At 47.1% G+C, this 22,365-nt stretch overlaps 1 protein-coding gene across 1 annotated transcript in view; it reads left to right on the forward strand.

Annotated features, from left to right (window-relative positions):
* The window catches only part of ARG1 (arginase 1), a 305,104-nt gene that overhangs the window by 95,700 nt on the left and 187,039 nt on the right, over window positions 1-22,365 (forward strand). The window contains exon 2 of the mRNA XM_086927039.1: window positions 10,137-10,209. Within this exon, the coding sequence (XP_086783165.1) occupies window positions 10,137-10,209 (73 nt within the window). The remainder of the gene's footprint in view (window positions 1-10,136; window positions 10,210-22,365) is intronic.

Here is a 22,365-nt window from a genome sequence, read left to right on the forward strand (position 1 = left end):
AAATTCGAGAATTAGGGGGTTGTGGTCACTAAAAGAACTCCAGTCCATTCTCACCTCTTTAACCTGTTTCTTAGCAAAGGTAGATATTATCATAAAATCTATAATGGATGAGCAGCCTCTGCCTTTGAATGTAGGTATAAGAGTACCATCTTTTCCCGGGACCACCAAATCTATTGTGTGTGTGGGGGCATAAGTGTCTAGTAGCTTCATTAATGAAGTGCCCTCCTTATTATGCTCAAAATGTGGTCCGTGTTCTATCGGGCAGGCTGACCAGTCCGAGCTTACAGGGAAAAGTTTTGGGCAAAGATGACAATTAAAATCCCCCATAACCAGGACAATTGCTTCCCCACCCCCTTTCCTTTGCTCAGTTTCTTGATTTAATCTACTCTCTAGTTCCTGAATAACTGCGTTAATCCCATCTACAGGCCCTGAATTGTAGAAATTTAATATCAACAACCTCAGTCCTTGCCCTTGGAATAGCGCTGCCTGGAGAGTATGTGAGGTCCAGGGTGGTTGTGTCCATGTGCCTTTTAAATCAAGATCTACATACAAGGCTAACCCTCCCTTTGCTCTGCCCGATCTGCCTTCTTGGGCTGGGACAAAGAAACATTTATAACCCTCTAACTCACAGTTCTTCAAACTGTGGGGCGCGCCCCCCTGGGGTGGCGTGGATGGGTTCCCAGGGGGGCGCAAAGGCCTCTGCCAGCACATGTTAATGAAGACGCCTGGAAGTGCAGTGATGTTTATTTGCTGCATTTCCAGGCTGTCTTCATTTACTCTGAAGGCCTCAGTGCCCCGGGGCCAGAGGTCAGTTGGTATGCTGCTGGGGGCTCGGCTGGGCAGTGTCTGGAGTCTTATTAAGACTCCAGCACAGCCAAGTTTTTCACAGGTCTTTAAAGACCATTTGCATACATTTGGAAATTGGTTACCTTAGCTTAGTTTTTTTTTTCTTTTTCCAGTACCCCCTGGGCCCAGACTCTGCCTATTCCTTACATTTGCATTTTAAACTTACTGCTGTAGTGTGAAGATGCATTTCATGAAAAGGAATACAAAAAGGGGTGCCAATAGAAAAAATGCCAGCCATGTTTGTTTAAAGAGCCTTCAAAGACCTTGCTTTAACACTAAATAGGGTCTTAAATAAAAAAGTATGTATTCATTTGTAATGAGACTTTCTGTCTGTTACATTTGCTTTTCGAAGTACGCACAGATAAGTGCTGAAAATAGGGCTTTAGGTGACTGTTTATTTTTGTGCCGTCTGCAACATCAAAATAATGAGCTGGCAACCCTAATCATAAGACTAGAAGTTTGTTGCAGGATCAGCACATTATTTATTTCCTTCACCCTCGATTCCCTGATTAATTCCTTAATAGCAATAGTTTAATTTATATCTGAAACCCTGCGCCCCGCCAATAACATGCTGATTAACTTCAAGTGTCTGGAAATTCACCCTGCATTCAGACAACTCAGTCCTCATTCAGTGGCGGCTGGTGACATTTGAAAGTAGTGAGGCGTAAAAGTTGGGTATAAGTGTAATGTCACCATGACACACTACTACATTATTCCCTGGGACACTATTAACTAATTGCATGATACTCGGATACCCAGTTCTGCAGGAAATGTTTTGCATATTCCGCGAGACACTATTAGCAAGTTTTCTCACACACTATCACCCAGTTTTTTTTAGATACTTTTAACCACCAGATCGATTAGTATCTATTAACCAACTCCTTGAGGCCCTATTAACCAATTTCTTGAGGCACTATTTACCAACTACATGGAGCGCTATTAGCTAGTTCCCTAGCATCCTATTAAACAGTTCCTTCAGAATCACTAAGCAGCAGTTTCTATTAACCATTTCCCTGAGTCACTATTAACCCATGTCCCGAGGTCCTATTAATCAAATATGTAACACACGATTAGCCGGTTCTTATTTAGACTCTTTTTAGCTAGTTGCACTACCACAGTGAGCAGTAAACTAGCCCCTTGGGCAGCCTCCCACAGGGTCAATGATTGACTGAGGTTGGCTTGTTAAGGGACCGGTTGGCAAGCAGGGGAGGTCTGTGGCTCTGCTCTGTGTTGTACGCCCAGGGGCCATTTGTGATTTTCGCTTCAATTGAGCCAAGAGTTGCTTAATTCGTAACGATACAGGTGACCCAATGGTAATTAATAATCCTGGTCAAAATGTACGGCTTAGAAAGAATGCAAAGGAAAAATTTAGGAACCTGGTTTAAGTGTTTGTTTATTCACGTAGATCTATTTTGGCTTTGATGTTCAGCTTTTGTGCCCCCAAACGCCGCTATCAGTTCCAAAAGCACAGCAAACATCTGAGGGTTATTTCTCTAATCTGTTCTTATTTGTGGATTGAAAAAAATACACCTGTAAACTGTGATTCGTCACATAAACCAACAGGAAACAAATCACTTTAGGCTTTAAAAAAGGTCCCTTCCGTTTCCATGTGCATTTTGTAATAAAGCATGACACATACGAAAATACATAATTAAGAAGTGAAATCACAACACGAACACGTTAGGATGAATGAGTCCTCTGCCCTGTGTACTTTACTGCTCTGAGTGCCCTCTGAGCTCAGACTGTCTGCATTGCAGGACACTTCACTTGAAGCTGACTCGATTACTCTCGCCTATGAAACTGTACTCTTAAAACAATAACATTCTACGTGGCAGTCGGGAGGTTTACTTTCTATTTATGAAGTAACAATCATTCGGAAATCACACTTCTCCCCTCACACAATGTTCCTCCCAGACAGAAAGTGAACCTGGCCTGGTTAGAGCAGATGCCTTCGTGGCCGATTCATGCTTATGTACGGGAGTGGGAACTACAAGATGCACACTTCCTGCATCGTTATCGTGTGCACAAACAAGACGCTGAGTAATAAAACATCATCAATTAGATTTTTGGAATACCGACACATATATGGCAGCCATTTTGTTATTGCTTGTGGAAGGGAAAGTGTGATTACACACTGTCAGTACATTGCGATGCTTTCCCCTAGACAGAGGCTAACACCATGGATTCAGAGCACCAGGGGAAGCATACCATAAAAAGAACAATTGGTGTTGTCAGAAGAGGTTATGAAAAAGGGGCCCTGGGAAGCCTCATTGTCGAAATCCCAACAAAGGTCAAAACTAGACTGGGGAGGAAAGCCTTTACAAATAGGGTAAATGAGGTCTCCACCCAGCTACGGACAGTTGAGGATTGCAAAGAAAGATTTTACATACAACATGTGACGCACATCATGTGCAGTCGGTGCGGTGCAAGCTTCACATCCTCAGCATGATATGACGTGTGTGTGAGATCCGTTTTAGATAGTGTGTGTAACTCGAGTTAAAATAATTGCACATGCACAATAACATAATACTACTCACAATTTCGTGCTTGAAAGGATTTCTACGGCGGCAAGACAGTCTGGTCAGCACTGAAGAGCGCAGCCCAGGCTATCTCGAACGGCTGCAGCTGTAGATGCCGAACTGTGCAGCATACGGAAGACAGAGGCTTCACAGGTTGGCACTTTCGTTCACTGTCAGCAGCCAGCCTCCGGTATGAGCCTGCAGGTGCGATGTGCACAGACTGTCATAGTTCTCCTTTGCCTGAGTTTTTTTTTCTGTGGTCACTCTATATGCTCAGTACTGCGAGCGACTGGCGGCATCTGTCCTCAGAGTAGCGCCCAGCCATCTCCCTGCGTGTGGCACGGATTAAAAAGACGAGACACGTCTTGCCACAAGTTAATGTAAACTTTCAAAGACCCTGGGAATAAACGCTGGAGCACGAGGCCTTGGTACTCCTTTGAACCTCTGTCTGCTCTCTGAGTCCGAGAAGCGCATGAGCCGCCACGCCAGATACGGAGATCTTTAATAAAGTTAATGTACATTATGCCGGGAGTGATAGTCAGTGCTGTGCCTGTGACCCACCACACGAGGCCCAATTGGGAACAGTTCATGCGCGGCCCGGGACCTGTGCGCCTGCCGCCTCCTCGCCATGTCACAGGGCTTCGCAGTGCTGTATGCCCTTGTAATAACGCACACAGCGCGCAGCCATAAGAAGGATCACTAATATCTGCACTGCACTGCAGGACATTAAAGCGAACACAGAGCAGAATTTTAATACCTGGAAACGGCTGCTGCACATAAACCAAGATCGCATCGCAGATTAAACACCGGGCGGTGCGAGGCAGGCATTGTGACACTGGTACTGCAGACACCACAGATGGTTACTCTGAGCAGAGGTTCCTCCGATGCGGAAAGGGGTTATAAATAATCCACCCTTGGGAGAAGGGTCTCTCACACACAGCGCTGGAAGTTGGAACGTGCCTGTGGTGGGCCTAGTTTAAATTCTACGGCACGCGCGGCGGTAACTCAGCCAATCCTGGCGCAGCATAACATCGCCACTGCGCCAGGATTGGTTAACGAGCAGGGCTAATACTGCCCATAATGAGACCCGGCTCCCCCGGGTCTCTGCCTGTGTTCGCGCTAGAGGAGGAGGAGGAGGGAAGGGGCTACTGCGTGTGTGCGCATGCGAGGGCAAGTCAAAAAAATGACTTGTCCTAAATGCGCACACACTGCTGCTGCCCTCCCTGCCACGCCTGCTATCTGCCAGCCGCCTGCCACTCACTGCCTCACAGGCCCGCCCCCACCCTTCCACGATCGAAATGACATCATGCAGTTAGTGACTCACTCCGAAACTGTCTGCGCTCGTAATAAATTAATTGGTATGCGCAGTCAGTGTCAAACACAGTGATGTCACGTGACGGTCGTCCATGGCTAGTGGGGCAACGCCCCAACGCCCCCAATGGACGAACCGCCACTGTCCTCATTCTCACCCTTCACTTTCACGCTCACCCTGAACTTACAGCGCATAGTTATGGTTTTCCCGCATTTGCCACATAATCCATCGTCTGCTGCATAATTTGCAGATTAAAAAATGCAGCAACACATGTTACCTCACGGTGGAAGACCCTTTCTAAAGGTTGACTGGTCACCTTTCTGTTGCTTATTGCTATATGTGGGTGTTAATGTGGTACTTATGAGGGGTAATAAAGGCCAGTACAATATTAACAAGTGTAAAAATAGCAAACAAAATAGTGCAGTAATGCTATCACAAAATATGCAGCATAATTCACCTTTGCTTGCTGCAGAATTTAGTCAACCATGCTGCATAATTTGGCCATCTCCTGCCGCATAATTCCAATGGCCCTGTTTATAATGCTAAGAAGTCCCAGCCTGTGGCAGAAAGCACTGTGAATATGTTTTGTTCCGTTTGAGCTAGAATCAAGTTTTTTGTCATTGAAATCTGGAGATTATGTAGCAAATGCAGTAAACTGATAATTATGTGGAAAGCGCTGCTGCTGCAGAAACTCATAATTCCAGTGGCCCTGGCTTTAAGTGACTCAATCAATTAATGGCTGGTAAGTAGGGCTGTTTCTTTTTTAACTTTCTGAACTACCACCACCCACTTCAATTTTAGGCACAGGCATGTCAAAGTCAGTATTACCATTCAGGGGAAGTTTTTTGTGTGAAAGCTGAGTCCATGGGGTGGCTGGTAGAAGGCCAGTAGGGTTGCATTCAGATGCAGAGCCCTAATCCTCTCGATCCTTGGGGCCTCACAGAAATGGTCTAGGAGACAGAGGAAAGGATCGAGATTCATAGATATTGTCAAAGAGAAGGCCCAGAATAGTGAGCACTCAATGCAAATGTTTACAAATGGCCAGAGACCCCTTCTTCGGAGAGATACCCCAAAGAAGGGGACAATTAAGGTTTTTTTTTAAAGGGACATTAGTGAAGCTGGTACTGTTGCCAAGTGTGTAAGTGGCCACTGCTGGTTATCATAAAGGAGTAGATGCAGAAGGACTTGGGCCCAGGAATTTGGGGGGCCCACTGCATCACAATTTAGACTGTCTACCTTTAAAAAAAGGGGCATCCAAGCGTATTGTCCTTTCAAGCATAGGACAGAGGTGATGATCCATCATGGTGGGGAAGAGGTAAAAGAGGCAGAGGAGGTAGCCTGCTACTCAGGACTGCAGTTATCATTAGTGCAGCAAGTATAGTTGCATTGGGGTCAAAGAGCGTGAGGGGCTCACAACACCCCAATTATGGGGAGCAGTTTGTTTGTGATATCTGTTTTTGTTTGATGCATTTGCTGTTTTATAAGTTTCATATTTGGTGTGGTTCATAAGCAATAGAAAAAGTATTCCTGAAATCATCTCATAAGCCCTGCTCCCTGCACGCAGCCATGTCCATCCCGCTCCCCCAATCCTTGCCATAAAGCTTTGGAGGGGGGCCCGACCTCAAAACATTTTGCTTAGGGGGGGCTCAGAGTAAAAAAGTTTGAAGACTTCTGCTCTAACTGGTAGGGTGAGGAATCAGCCGCCCACGTCTCCTGAAGAGCTATTATGTGGAAGCCGCAGATGTACTTCCTCCAATCCTCATTTTCAAGTTTCCCCCCCAGTCCCGCTATATTCCAAGACAGTAGAAGAAGCCCTGCCCTAGTTGATTTTCCTCCCTTGGGATCCTGGTCATTTGGCCTGGGCTCAACCTTCCTTGGCTGCGTCACCCCATAGTCGCCCTCTCCTCCCGTTGTTGTTTGGGGTTCTTCCGTTCTCTTTACTTCGTGGCTTTCCCTGGTCCCCTTTTCATTGTGTTCAATTCCCACCCTTGTACCCACCCTTTCTGGGCAATTTCCTAGTGGGGGTAGTCAGTCGTTTTCATCAAGAGATTGTAGCGGACTGAATCTGTTTGCCCACTGGGGGAAATTTAGGTTTGGTATAAACTGACCTATTTGGTCATGCATTCTGGCCCATTGTCTGGCTGGTGCCCTTCCTATACTACGGTTGGGGTAGGTCTGAGTATGAAAAATCCGTCTCCCTGGATAAAAGTATCCCAATGGTAAAGTGCGTATGGTACTGGTCTGGTTCCTGTTTGGGTTACCTAGTATATATATTCCACTAGATTGGTGTCCCTAAAATTCACCACAATACAGTCCCCTGTAATGTCTTTCCTTCTACCACCTAGCCAATTAGCTCGTCTTACATGAAGGATCTCCCCACATTCCCCACCTTTCAAGGGCCTATGTATATTCAGCCATTTGATAAGCTTGTTTTTCAGTTCTGAATGTGATTCTTTCTCTGCAGCCCTAAGTTCAGGTACCCCAGCAAAGACAATGACATAAGGGCATGCTTCAGGGGGCAGGTTTATGTGTGGTGGAAGGTTTTCTGGTCTATCATTTGGTGGGTGGCCTATTTTGTTTATTTGAGACAGATCTTGGGTTATGAGATTCCCTGTTTGCCCCGTTTGCGTACATATATGTTGTTGAGCCTTATCTATGTTCTTATTGCTCTCCTTCTGATTGCTTCCCCTCTCTGGTAAATCGTGTACTTGTGCGATGGTGCATTGCACATTACTAACGCAATTGTTTTTACCCACCATTTGACCAACTGGGGTAGTGGTTGATTGAGTAGGGTCTGGGGTAACATTACTACTTGTGGGACCCTTTGACTTGCCCTGTTTAGTCAGTTCATTTGCAATTTTATCAAGCCTGCTAATAATTGGTTTTAGCTGGCTTATGATAAGGACTTCCAGGTGTTTTTTTAGGTCTCCAATTACCTCGTCCATCCAACCTGGTGGGCCTGAGTAGTGTGGCGCTACTTCTACAGTAATCACATCATTATTGTCTTTTAGTCGATGTGCATTTGTAGTTGGTTTGTTTTTTCTAGGTTGGCCCTTCCTGCCGCCCCGTTGTTTGGATGTTTTGCGTGTGACTGTAGTACTGTCCCAAATGGTGTCTGTCCCTGTCTCTACTACCAACTGCGCACAGGGGATACCCTCAGTTGAGTTTCCCAGTATCTCAATTTGAGAAATTTCTGATGTATTTAGATCCCTAGGTTGTGTGGGTGTGACTAGGATAGGTATTGGGGAAGTGGACAGGCTCCTCTCCATATGCTCAATCTCCCCTGAAACTTTCCTCAACATCAAGTCAATCGCGGTGGGTTTTAATTTACGAGACAGGACTACATTTGGCTCTAAGCCTACAGAGTTAGGTGTACAAGGTAAGTGTGCTTTACTTGTGGCCGAGCGCGTTTTCGGTGGTTTAGACATAGTAAAACTCGGAGGGGATGCTAGAATTTACACTTACTACACTATCCCCTAGCACTGGCCTTCCACAGGGAAGCTGGTAATTAGGCTCTCCCTGTTGTGGATCACAGTATACAAACAAATTAGTTCCTTCCTTTCTCACCAGTACGTAATAGTCTATAGTCTGATATTCGAGTCGTCCTAGACAGTCAAATCAGCAATTAGTGGGTCATGATATCAACCCAAAAGGAAAAGTTCAATACAAAGTACCTTTTCAGGAGGGTAAAAGGGGGTGGCCCAGCCCGGCCTCCTCTGGCCTCGGACGGCCACAGACGGCCCGCCCTTTGCCCGGGCTTAGCCTGGCGCACGCCCACGCATGTTCCCGCGACGCGGGGGCTGTGTCCCTTTTTAATGCGCCTCCTGGCGCAAAGAGTGCGTGTTGCGGCTTCCGCTGCCGCTGGGGCGTCTGGGACCAGTAGTCCGGAAGAGATCCCCCCTCCGCACTGCGGCCTCTGGTGGCTGTAGGCTGCGACGGCGGGAGGGAGGGAAGCTGGTGGCAAGTGCGGGAGACTCGGGGCCAGCAGGTAGGACACTCGTCTTGCCCACGAAAGTGTAGTGTAGTGTAGTGTAGACCCCCCACTCTTCATCACTTTTCTCCACTCCACTCCACTCCACTCCACGCCACTCCATTCAACACCACTTTATTACATATAACTCCACTCAAGGACACTCTACTACCCTTCACTCTATGACACTTCACTGTACGACACTTCACTCTACTCTGCGGCACTCCACTTTATGACACCCCAATCTATGACACTCCAACCTAAGACACTCTGACACTACACTAAACCACTCTACTCTACTCTACGCTCCTCCATTCTATGCCACCCCACTCTATAACACTCTACTTCACTCTGCCAGTCAACTGTATGACACTCTACTCCACACCATTCCGCACAATTCCCTCTATGCCACTTTACTCCACTATACTCCACTCCACTATACAACATATTACTTCTCTAGTCCACTCTACACCACTCCACTCTATGCCACTCAACTCTACTCCACGACAATCCACTCCACTTTGCTCAAACCCCACTCTACGACACTTGACTCCACAACCCCCAATTACATTCTACGCCATCCCAATCCTCTCTAGGTCACTCCACGCCACTTTACTCCACTCTACACCACTCTGCGTTACTCCACTTTAAGACACTCCACTCTCTTCAACACCAGTAACTTTTAGCAATGCCAGACAACCGCCAAGCCAGTGTACAATATGACTAAAACACATTAGCAAAACCAATAGCTCTTGCATAGGCAAGACCTTTTGGCCGTGCCAAAGCTTGTTACTTATGTGTCTGCTGTATAGAAAACGAGAAAAATGCTTACTTCACTGTGTTGAAAAAAACTTGGTTCACATCACGCAGAGCAAGCTACTGTTTTCATGAGTGGCAATGGTCCGAGGGCATGCTGGGCAATGGGACACATCATTCCTGTTGCTTGGAGAATAGGAGCAACAAAAGGTATTGTGATCCTTGGTGACCAACTTCCTCTTGACGTCACAGTCGTGTGAAACCACTCGAAATGTTTTGGGTCCGTCTAGAACTCTGGCGTCCCTTTTGCTAAAGTGTGCATGCATGGATTTAGAATGTACAGTGAGAGATTCTTTTATCTCAATTGGCAAATTAGTATTTGTGTGCATTTTGGACGCAGACAATGCCGAACTCGAGTATCACTGAGAGAGAAATAAGGAGGATCGACAATTAAAGGGATAGATTCCCTTTCATGTTAAAATGATGGTAAGCGATTCACAAATTCCAAGGCTCACTTGTAATGTGTACTTATGTAGTGGATCCATGCCTTATAATAACGTCACAGCACAACCAGAGTCTAGCCGGGGAATATCTGAGCACTGAAAAGCCTGTTTATAGATGACTTTAGTAAAATCTATTTGGAATCTGATCCATGGCCTCTACGTGAAATGTAGCTATAACTGCAGAACTAGACACAGTCTGACCTTTTTTTTTATTATCTCCTTTTTTCTAGCCACGAGGAGGTGTAGAAGCTGGCCCCAAAAGCCTGAGAGAGGCTAAACTTATAGAACGACTGAGGAAATTAGGTAAATATATACGCCAACATTGTGGTGTTTAATGTGAATTTTTGTTGAAACAAACAATAAATGTCATAAATATTCCTTTGCCTCTTCAACTGAAGCCAGGATCAACTAGTAGTTTTATAGATATTGTTGTAATCAACTCTTCCCACTTCGTAGTGATTATTTACATGCATACACCCCATGAAAACTAAGGTTAGGTACATTATAATGTGCACTTATATAGATCACGTTGTGAACTCATATATGTCCGTGGCATTCAGCAGACTTCTACTGTCTCCAGGTGGAGGCACATTTGGTTTCTGCAACCAATATGGTTGACTGCAACGTCACAAGGTTCTTTGCTGTGTTATTTACTTTTGTACTTGGGAACATCCAGCTGAGGGTGGTTATTTGAGTGAAGCATCCGAGATGGTACATACAGAAGGAATTTCCCAAAGGTGGGTCAGTCTGGCAGAAAGCTCGTGTGCAACTAAAGTACTTTAAAATCACTCCATCAGTGCACCGGAACCAGCGCAGCTCACAACGGGTTTGAGGAATGTGGTCAAATTACCTGCGACTCGTGCCAAATGCACAGATGTAACCTTGTCACCTGATATGTAGGCATAAACAAATAATCGGCACTGTGTGAGCATAAATCAGGCACAGGTGGCTAAACGAGTGGTAGAAGAAACGGAAAGGAGGCTTTCCGTTGCGCCTCTAGCCCCCATTTGGAGGTAGAAATTAAATGATGAACACCAAGGATCATGCAATGCATGAACGACTGTGCACTTGGGTGAAGGAAGACAGGAGGCATATTTGTTTCCCCTGTGCATGGCACCTTCCCCAGTATCATGTCTAGAGTGCTGCACTGGAAGAGAGGGCAGACAGAAAGCAGAAGCAGGCACATTCCTGCGGATGCCACGGTTTTAGCGCACATGTCCGGTGAGTGCACCCGCAATGTATGTGCCACACACGTGGTATATTTTTCAAAAGCATAAGTGGCCAGCGTGTATGCTCAGAAACTCCCTTTAGCAAACCAATGCGCAAAAGCTGAGCCAGACCCTTATGCTTCAGTGAGCATTATCTGTAACATGTTATCAACGTGTGGTTTTCTTCCGAGGCTGAGACTCGCTGCAGAAGGGATTGTGAGTGGCCCTATGGGGAAAAGACGGTCTGTCCTGACCTGCATGATATGCCCATTCAGTGAGCGACGCTGGTCATGCACAATCAAAAGTTGGGCTCGTGGTGGATAGGTGTTCCGATAGAGAGAAGATGAGCTTGGTGTGATCTTCGTAGGACATGATGTTCAGTCCATGGGTTCTAACGATGTTGGTCAGGGGAGTCATGTAGACGTTGAGCAGAGTAGGACTGAGGGATGAACCTTTAGGGATGCCGCAGATGATGTTCTTGGGTTTCGATGTAAAAGGTGGAAGGCGGATTACCTGTGTTCTTCCGGTGAGGAAGGATGCATTCCTTTAGGGGATATCCTCTTGGACTCCAATCTGATGAAGCCTCCTGATCAAGGTGTGGTGGAACATGGTGGTGAATGCAGCTGAGAGGTCAGGGAGGATCAGGGCGGCTGCTTTACCCTGGTCTAGGAGGATTCTGATGTCATCGAGGGCTACAATCAGGGCAGTTTTGGTGCTGTCATTCGTGTAGAATCCAAATTGGGATGAGTCCAGAAGATCGTTGTTCTCCATGCATTCAGTGACTTGGTGGTTGATGGCCTTTTCGAGGATTTGGCAGGAAAGGGGAACAGATGGGGCGGTAGTTCTTGAGCTCGTTTGGGTTGGCGGACAGTTTCTTATGGATACCCTGAAATGCATTGCAAAAAGCTATTGAGCACTGGAAAGACATGCACCCCATGAAGTACAGACTTGCTGGCTCCACCTCAATTCAAGAAACAAAACACCCATACTCGCTCTTTCTCCGGCAGAGCAATCAGGAGCTCAAACTGTCTGCCACCAAAGATACTGACTAACCCATCAAGAATCATCTTCAAGAAAACTGTGAAAGCAATACTGCTTGAACGACACATAACGAGGCATAAGTGGTAATTATAATTGAATATCCATCCAATATCACATGCAAATCTCCAACACTACCACTGTAACCCTCTGAGCACAATAGCACTCTTTCCCCTTACAGGAGACGCAACTCACGGTAGACACTTTTCTCTGTTAAAACGTTAACTTATCGTTCAACTCCTGGAAATGGCATTCTAGTCAATTTTAGGACCACTATGCTCCTGCTGCCGCCCATTTTCTTTTACCCCTCTTACTGATTTAATTTCTCATACCCACACCCATTCCTCTTATTGGCCTCTTTCCCCTATGACTATCAGAAGCACTATGGTTTCCCTCAGCTCCTGTGACCCCCAAAATATCACCCCGTCCCTGAATTCTACCCATGCTGCCATCCTGCCACTTGTTTCCTACCTCTGCCCTCCTACCAATAATCGTTCGGATGGGTACCTCCCACTGATCCACTTCGTCTCACTCCTCGGGCTCTCTTCACACATCAGATCTGTAAACACTGTGCTCTCCTACCCTTCCCTGTGCGCTCCGATAGACCGTACCTATCCTATTCTGTGTCTTGCATTCTGGAACAGGGCGGTTCCCCCCGGCCTAATTAAGATGTGTCGCCCCTCATTCTCCCGTCTACATATCTTCCTGCCACTGCCACTCCCTTCCCTCCTTCCTCCTGTAATGTCCTTTCCTGTCAGTATCACCTAGTGTTGCCCCTCCATTCAAACCCCTAGCCAGCATGGATCTGTCGTGGCTGCTAAGGGTCTGCCGGCTGCTGGTGACCCCTACATACTTATGGAGATGAACAGCACCTTCAAATGTCTCTTCAAAATAGTGTCTTACTGGAGGGCGTGGCTTGGACGGCAATGCAGGCAGACGCCTAAGTCCGGGACCTCCGTTACCCTGAACCAAAGAACGGCAAAAAAAACCAGCGAAACTGCCCGAGAAAAAGGCCACAAAAGGAGCAAAGGACGTGGGAAACATCAGAGCAGAGGAAGGGGATAGAAGCAGAGCCCTCAAATAAAAGAAGCAGGAACAACCAGCCAAAGTGTGAGGAGCGCTGAGAACCCAAAATGGCTGCATATAACGGAGGAGCAGAGCAATAACGCCGAGCTCACCGCGAGTACGAGCGCAAGCCAGCGCAGGGAGCGAGCATACGCAAGAGCAGCAGCGGGGGTCTGGTCGCGGAGTTTTGACCGAGCGAAGCATATACAGCGGGTAAGACCGCGCAAAAGCCCGCAAAAGCGGATCGGCAAGAGAAACGAAACCAAAACTAACCTACTACAACCATGGTAGCGGCCATTTTGGGTAGAAGGAAGGCGGGACCAACAAACAAGCGGAAAGAGGCAACGCCTTACCAGGCAGAAACAAGAGACATCAGTGCCTAGAGCGGCACAGCCGGAAGCGAGCGCACCGTACCCGCAGCCTCAGAGTGCCTACTGTGCACCCCGCCCAGCAGAGAAATAAGCCGAACTCACCGCAAGTACGAGCGCGAGCCAGTGCAGGGAGCGAGCATATGCAAGAGTAACCAGCCAAGTGTGAGGAGTGCTGAGCGAAGCCTATACAGCCGGTAAGACCGCGCAAAAGCAGCAGCGGAGGTCTGGTCGCGGAGTTTTGACCGAGCGAAGCCTATACAGCCGGTAAGACCGCGCAAAAGCCGGCAAAAGCGGATCGGCAAGAGAAACGAAACCGAAACTAACCTACTACAACCCTGGTAGCGGCCATTTTGGGGAGTAGGAAGGCGGGGCCAAACAAACAAGCGGAAAGAGGCAACTCTTCACCAAGCAGCAATAAGAGATATTAGTGCCTCAGAGTGCCCACTGTGCACCACCCCCCTGCTAGGTAGTGCGAGCCGAGCCTCAAGAGCTGACTGCCCATCACAACTCAACCGGCAGTGCACCGATCACACGGAGAGGTCGCACGGCACGCCCAGCAAGGGGAGAGCAGTCCCTAAAGGCTACAAACAGGCATGGTGGAAGGCACTAACATAGTCTCGGGGCCAGGCCAAAGAAGCACGGACCCAACCACGGCAAAGCCAGCAGGCAACCAGCACTGGCTACGTTCGCAATTGACATACTGTAATAAGCAGCGTGAGACGAAGGGCGCAACAAGTGAAACCGGAACTGGGTATTGCCAGCACAGCCATCGTACGGACTAACAGAATAGAGCAAGCAGCGGAGAAACAAGGTAGCAAACAGCGACAGAAGAGCTCCCTTTTCGCTAGCACTACCCAGCCACACAACCACACGAGTAATACCAAGGCCACCTTTGGAGTGAGCGGCAGATAACCCAAGGACACACACAGTACCTGCAAAGAAACGAGCTGGCTTTCGCCAAGACCGGTCGAGGACGATAAGGTGGCCAAGCAGATTCAGACTGGACAGCAAACCCGCAAGCAAGGTCACCGGGAGCGCAAGAAGCAACAAAGCTCACCCAGCAAGACAACAGGAAGACGATAGACTGCGCACCTACCTAGCAAGAAGGGGCTTTGACAAAATGGCAGGTAGAGATGACAAAATCGCCAGCGACAACAAGAAAGTCAGAAAAGATCCAACCGAAACCCCATCGAAGCTGGAAAACAACAATAATAACGAAATAACACTAGACACGCTCCTCAAAAGATAAATGAGGGCAACAAACTTGCAAAAGCCACAAAAAAAACCATAGACAATATACAAATGGAACTCACAGCCATACGAGCCGATCAGAGCAAAATGAACGGCAGGATTGACGTGGCCGAAAAGAGGATAAGCGATCTAGAAGATAACACAACCAGAACAAACAGAGACATGCATTACGTGGTAAAAACAACCAGCGATCTACTAAAGATGCTGGCGGAGCAAGACGACCGGAGCAGGAAGGGGAACATCCGACTCCTGGGTGTGCCAGAAGGCGAGGAGGACACAACCGGCTCATGCGCGGTACTACTAGAAGACCTAATACCAAAGCTGACTGGCTTAAAATTCGACAGGCCTTTTGAGGTGGACAAGGCGTACAGGATACCAGCCTTAAAACAACCGCAGGGGAAGGGCCCGAGGCCGATCATATGCAAACCACTGAGAGCAAGCCACACTGACGCCATTTTTGGCTTCGCTAGGAAAGGCCAAAACGTGAGATGGAATGGTCAGAAGATCATCATAACACAGGACTTCTCTAAGCTAACGGTAGAGACAAGGAAAGGATTCCTGGCACTCAGGGACAGACTCCGGAAAGCGAATATAACTTTCAACTTCGCCGGACCAGCCAGAATGCGAATCACTGACAGGGGAGGTTCAAAGATCTTTGACGAACCAGCAGAGCTGCAAAGATACCTACAAGGCCCAGACACCGAGGAAATGGAGGCACAGAGCTCAGGAGCAGCGAAAAGAAGAGCTTCATCAGATGGTTCTGAAGGGGGGCCAGAAGGAGGACACTAGCAGAGACAATCCACCTCAACACAACGGAGCTACCTCAAGGAAACAACAGATCTACCTCAAGGAAACAGGCACGGAACTGCTTTTAAGCCATGGCATTGTAGCTACCCCGCAAGCGGCAACAGAATCAACAAGTCACCCAGGCGAAGATTCCAACGGATACCTCACGAAGAGGCCAGAACCACGGCATATCCTTTGCCACCGGAGATAAGATGTTTATAAGGGAAGGGCAGGAGGTGGAAAAGAGACTCGGGGATGACGGAGGGAGGTAGGACCCTTGCTGTCGCATGCCTACAGCACGATGACATGGGGGAGGGGGGTGGTTGGGGTGGGGGTGTAGGAGCGGGGAGCCGCACAGCACAGTTAGATGCACCTTATTGTCTTCACATACTTTCTATAATTTCCCTTATCTATCTCCTGTCCATCTCCCAGGGGGGGGGGAGCCAATCAACTTACCAGACCCTGACCAACAGCGCACAGGGTGGTACGCAATCACACACGCCATAAGAGCTAGCGAAACAGACAAACCACCATGACTACACAAACGCACACCCAGCCACTCTCGGATATCAAAGTGGTGTCTCTCAATGTAAAGGGCCTCAACCACCCCATAAAGCGCCGGAAGACCCTAGACTATCTAGCGAAACTCAAAGGGGATATATACGTCCTCCAAGAGACCAGGGTCTCTGAAGAGGACGCGGAACGCCTCAAAGCGAAATGGATAGGAGAGACAGTATGCTCACCAGCAGTGCACAAGAAGGGAGGGGTCTTTACAATCATAAGCAAAAAAGCCAAACTCGCGATACAGGAATACAACACAGACACAAACGGAAGGGTACTAATCACAAGCCTGAAAAGAGGTGAGGAGTCGATTCACGTAACCAACATTTATGGGCCCAACTCGGCAAACAAAGCCTTCTGGGTGGGGGTGGAGAACAAACTGAGCAACATCCCCCAGGGTGAACTACTGATCTTAGAGGGGGACATGAACCAGACCATAGATAATGCCACAGACAGACATCCACACAGAACCAGCCACGGACCACAGGAACAGAGCACCCTCAAAATCCTCTGTGCCAAACTAGAGGTAGCAGGCCCATGGAGACTCCAACACCCAAGCACAAGAGAATAAACCTTCTACTCACGAATGATAAGCACAAAGAATGTAGCAGCCGACCCTGCGATGCCGCACCTAGAACCCAGTTCCAAAAAGTTTGTAAAGTTTTGTGCCGCAAACCCCGACGTCAGCTACTAATTGGCGTCACTGTGCTTTCCAGATCAAAGGTACTTTGTTTGGTTTTCTATGGGGGCTCACAAAAAAGAAGTCCAGAAAAGTTGTCACTGTGTATATAGAAAAGTTCTTTATTCGTTATTATTCATTCCTTTAAAAGCAGTCACCGTGCAATTTACAACAAAATCAGCCAACGCGTTTCACTCCCTTCCAGGGAGTTTCTTCAGGGCGACTAAAGTTAGCACCGGTGGCGCACGCCTGGATCCTCCAAATTCATAACCAGCGTTTATATCTCCTATTTCTGAAGGTTGAGTTTTCTGCTTGTCTTGTTGGTTCTGTGATAATAAGTACGGGTGTATAGATTTTCTTTTATGATGGTTCAAGAGTCTTCAGCAAACCTCACGGCAAGGTTAATGTGAAATCCCTCATTGGTGGCATCTCACGCTCCGGTGCTTTGAATTTCTGGTAAGGGAAGTCGTGTCGCTTCCTCCTCACACTGTTGTTTGTAGGTTCCAAAATCGTGAACCTGGAAAAAGTTTCCTCGATCGTCTCCCAGTGGCGGCGTGGGTGGTCACCTTCTACTCACACCCGCACAACTCATATAGCAGAATAGATTACATCCTCATGTCTACCACTCACATACACCTCACCGACTCGACAGAGATTGGCCCAATCACAATCTCAGACCACACACACATCACCCTCACGATCAGCGGCAAACACAATGAGAAGCCCAGCCGCAGCTGGCGACTAAACAGCGACATCCTAGAATACCCAGCCAACATAGCGGAAATAGAGGAGTCAATTAAAGAATACCTTGACTTCAATGACACGGCAGAGATAGACAAAGGAACCCTGTGGGAAGCACTGAAAGCGACTCCTAAACATTAAATCTAGAATGAACAAAAAAAGGAACAAAAAAATAACAGAGCTAGAGAATCAGATCAAAGCACTAGAAAGAGGCCATTGCACAAACCTTTCAGACAAAAACACCCTCACAGAGCTAACCAAAAGGAAGTATGAACTCAATAGAATTCTGAGCGAAAGAGCCGGCACATGGATTAACAAATAAAAATCCATAAACCTGTGCTCGGCCAATAAAGCAGGGAAGGCTCTAGCAGGATATCTGAAAGCAAAGCAGAGACAACACTCCATAGCAGCAATAACAGACAAAACACACAAAACACACACATCAAACAAACAAATCCTAGAGGTTTTCAAAGACTTCTACAAAGAACTATATACAGCTGACAAGGACCTAGCAATAGACGGAGGTGCGAGTCTGCTAGAGAAACTCAACCTTCCTAGGCTCACAGACCAGCAAAGAGAAACATTAGAAGGAGTGATAACGGTAGCAGAAGTAGAAATGGCAATAAGCTCCCTAAAACCAAACAAAGCACCTGGCCCTGACGGGTACAAGGCAGCATTCTGCAAGCAATTCCAACACCAGCTGAAGGACACCATGGTCGAGGTGTTCAAGCTCTGTGCGTAAAAATGAAGCATGACCGACTCAATGGCCGAGGCCAACATCATAGTCATTCCCAAGGACGGGAAGGACCTGCAGTTCCCACAAAACTACCGCCCGATATCGCTCATCAACGTCGACTGCAAAATATATGCCAAAATAATGGCTGCAAGGTTAAACATGTTCCTGCCCCACCTCATCCACAAATCACAGGTAGGATACCTAAAAAATAGGCTCTCTCAGGATAACACGAGACTCCTATGTCATCTCATACACCGCATAGCCAATTGCCAAGAAAAAGCAGTCATGATCGCGCTAGACGCAGAAAAAGCCTTCAACAGGGTCTCATGGCCTTTCCTGGACCTGTGCATGGACACATTCGGACTAGGAGCCAGATACCATAGCATGGTGATGTCACTATACAATAACCCCAAAGCCCGGGTAGTAGTCAACGGGGGCACATCAGAAATCTTCACCCTAGAGAGAGGTACAAGGCAAGGCTGTCCACTCTCCCCAGGCCTATTCCTACTAGATGTGGAACCCCTCCGTTTCCATGATCAGAGATAACGCGCAGATAACAGGCGTTCAAGTCAGGATAACACAGTTAAATTAGCGGCCTATGCGGATGACATCGTGATCACAAACAACAACCCCGAAACCTCAATAGCAGCATTAATGCAAACAATTGAGGAATACGCCGCAGTTTCAGGTTACAAATTAAACAGGGAAAAGTCTGAGTGCAAGCCCATGAACTGTCACACAACAAGTACTGGGCACATCGGGACTAACGTGGCAAAAAAAAAAACTAAAATACCTCGGCCTCCTCTTTGGCAGAGACCTAAGGTCGACCCTCGACCACAACGAAGAGGCCATCCTCAAGACAATCAAAGCAAAACTAGAGTCCTGGAGCCCCAAATTCATTAGCTGGTGGGGAAGAGTAGAGTCCATCAAGATGATGATCACTCCCATGCTCAAGTACATGCTCAGCATGCTGCCACTAACACTAACGGAGGAATTCCACAAAAAACTCGATAAAACGATCAACACATTCTTGTGGAGCAGGAAGAAAGCCAGAATAAGCCTGCAAAAACTAAGATTAAGGAAAGAACTGGGGGGCTGAACATGACGAACTTCAGGGCCTTCCAAATAGCATGTCTGGCAAAACAAGGTATACACTGGATCAACCCAACTCCAGACTACACACGAGTCTGGCTTGATTTAGAGAGAGACATCCTGGGGGGGCCAACCCGGTAGCAGTACTCACAGCCAATAAGCATCCAGAGGCTAACAATGCCGTGCTCAAAAACACTAGGATAGCACTCCTAAAAGTAGACAAAAAAATGGAACGGAGCATCAAAAGGTCAAAATGGGAGTCGATCTGGTATAACTCAAAAATAACGTACAGAGGTAAGACACTGGCAAACAAAGAGTGGTATGAGAGAGGTATCACAACACCTGCTCAGCTAGAAAAGGATAATGCTCCGCTCACATTTGAAACGCTGAAAACCACCCACAGCATTCCAAACATCGAATTCTACAAATTTCTTAAAATCAAAGCAGCCATAGCCAAAGCAAACCTCTCCAAAGAGACCCCCTCCATCATCAAATACACGCAAAACCTAAACAAGAGAGGCCACCAAACAGCTCATCTATACAGACTCATATGCCCCCGCACGTCAACATTAAACACCAAAACCATGTCCTTCTGGGAAACAAGACACAACAGGACCTTCAGCGAGGAGGAGAAATCCAAGCTCTGGGTCTCAGCGTCCATGAATAAAGTATCCCCTCAACTAGCGCAAACAAAGTTCTGGCAACTGCACAGAATGCTCTGGACGCCAGCCCGACAAGCTGCATGAAGGCACAACAGAGTCCGACAAATGCTGGAACTGCCATAAAGAGAAAGGGGATCTGGCACACATCATATACGAATGCCCCAAGGTCAAGGTCTTTTGGAGCAAAGTGTATACGTTCATTAACACAATAGTGGAAGGGAACATACAACGAGACCTCGAAGGAATAGCCACACCTTTTCTAGCTCCGGACCTAAAATCCAAGGAGGATAGGGAACTAGTGGACCTTCTGCTCACAGCAGCTGTCAAGACAATACTAGCGAACTGGAAGAACACTAGCAAAGCAACATTTAAGAGGTGGTTCAACTGGGTAACCTTCCTGAGAGGCGCAGACAACATCACCGCAATACACTCAGCGAGCCACACAGCCAAAGGGGAAATGTGGGCCGCCCTAGATTCACACCTTGGAACACACAAACCCCCGTAGACCAACACCACACCACTGGTATACACCCCCCCTCCACCCCCCCCTCATTTCTTCTCTTCTTCTTCTTTCTCTCTCTCTCTCTCTGCCAACAGTACTGAGGGGCAACAACCACCTGCCAAGCAATAATTAAGCAATGCCAATTGTCATTAATGCCAATGTCGATATACATAACTGTGCATTGAGATCGTTTGTCCTGCCCCCGCATCACTACTGTACTGTATTGTATTACACTTGTAAAATTTTCAATAAAATAATTTTGAATAAAAAAAAAAATAGTGTCTTACTTTATGGCCTTCTTGGTGTTTTCGGCCCTGGCAGTGCCTTTCTGTCTGATAAAGAGCGGGGTAGAAATATGAGGCCAGTAATGTGGAGGCAAGGACGCAAGTGCTGTCGTGCTTTTAGACTAACTGGATGTTATTGTGCTTTTTAAATCAATACTTTAAATCATACAGGGCTCGTCAGTATAGTAATCTGATTGTGCACTGTGTGTGTGCAGTTAATATGGAACAGCTGCCTAATCATGCATATGGCGTTCGGTCAGTTTATTTCAAGGCTCCACTTTGAACTCTTGGTGACGGACGCAGAGGTGTATGAAATAAGTGGCCAAATCACAGTTTGTAACTTAGATTTCCTGGTTCCGAAGCCTGGTGATAGAATCCTAGAGCAATACATGTTGATTCCCAATTGGAACAAAATTGGCACTCATTACTGGTGCCAGTCCCTGGCAAGAAAGGTGCTGTTATTTTATAGTGGCGAGCGGGGGCGGAAGGTCAGCCTTTTAAACATTCTAAATAAACAAATAGAGGCATAATGCTTTGAAAAGTCAAGCAAACACGTTGGGGCACTTAGGCTAACATACCTGAATATGGCAAACATAAATTATTGACCTGACTTTGATGACCAGGTTAGTTGCCTGGAACTCATTTCACACAGAATCGCATCCATCTTTTTTGGAGTAGATTTAGTCCTTGTGAAATGCGCCTGTTTGTGAACATAGGAAACGGAAGTCATCCATGCAATAGGAAGCATTTTTGTATTGGCACACAGCTGACAAGTGGCCCTATGGTTTGTTTGACACCCTCTGTCAGCCCTAGCATTTAGCTAACAGGACTTATGCTGAAATTTGTAAGCAAATGAGTACGATGGTTAAAACGAAACAAGTACAACACACAATAAAGATGGTTGCCCTTCCTGTACCTTATTCATAATATCCCTATACCATTGTATATTAGTTTCTTTACAGAGTTTCGTACTTTTTTGATACAACTGGTGTGGGGTGGAAGGCATCCTCGCATCTGCTGGGACACGCTACTGCTTCCTTATAAGAAAGGTGGGTTTGGGGTCCCAAATTTCAGGATTTATTATTCGGTCGCGCAAGCCAGCTTTGCCCAGCACTGGTACCATATGGACGTCAGGATCCCATATTACAGGCCACAGGCGGACGTGGTGCTGCCGGCGCCCCTTAACACTCTATTGCCAGTAGGGTTTCCACATGACCCGCATGATATTCAAACATTATCTACGACTAGTTGGGCATGGATTAAGCTGAAAACATTGACTGGATTTCGTATGCTGTACTCTCCTGCATTGCCATAAGCTGGGAATGGCTGGATCCCTATATTACGAGAAGGCTTGCTCAAGCATGCCCTGGCCAAGTTCCACCTGGTGACATTTGGCATCCTTTTACCCAAGTGTCATGTTTTTTCTTGCACTGAGGATCCCTGTTTCCGTGATGCCACAGTGATGGATCATTTTGTGCTGATA

The sequence above is a fragment of the Lissotriton vulgaris genome, chromosome 6 (genome assembly GCF_964263255.1).
Source record: "Lissotriton vulgaris chromosome 6, aLisVul1.2, whole genome shotgun sequence".
NCBI classification, from domain to species: Eukaryota; Metazoa; Chordata; class Amphibia; order Caudata; family Salamandridae; genus Lissotriton; species Lissotriton vulgaris.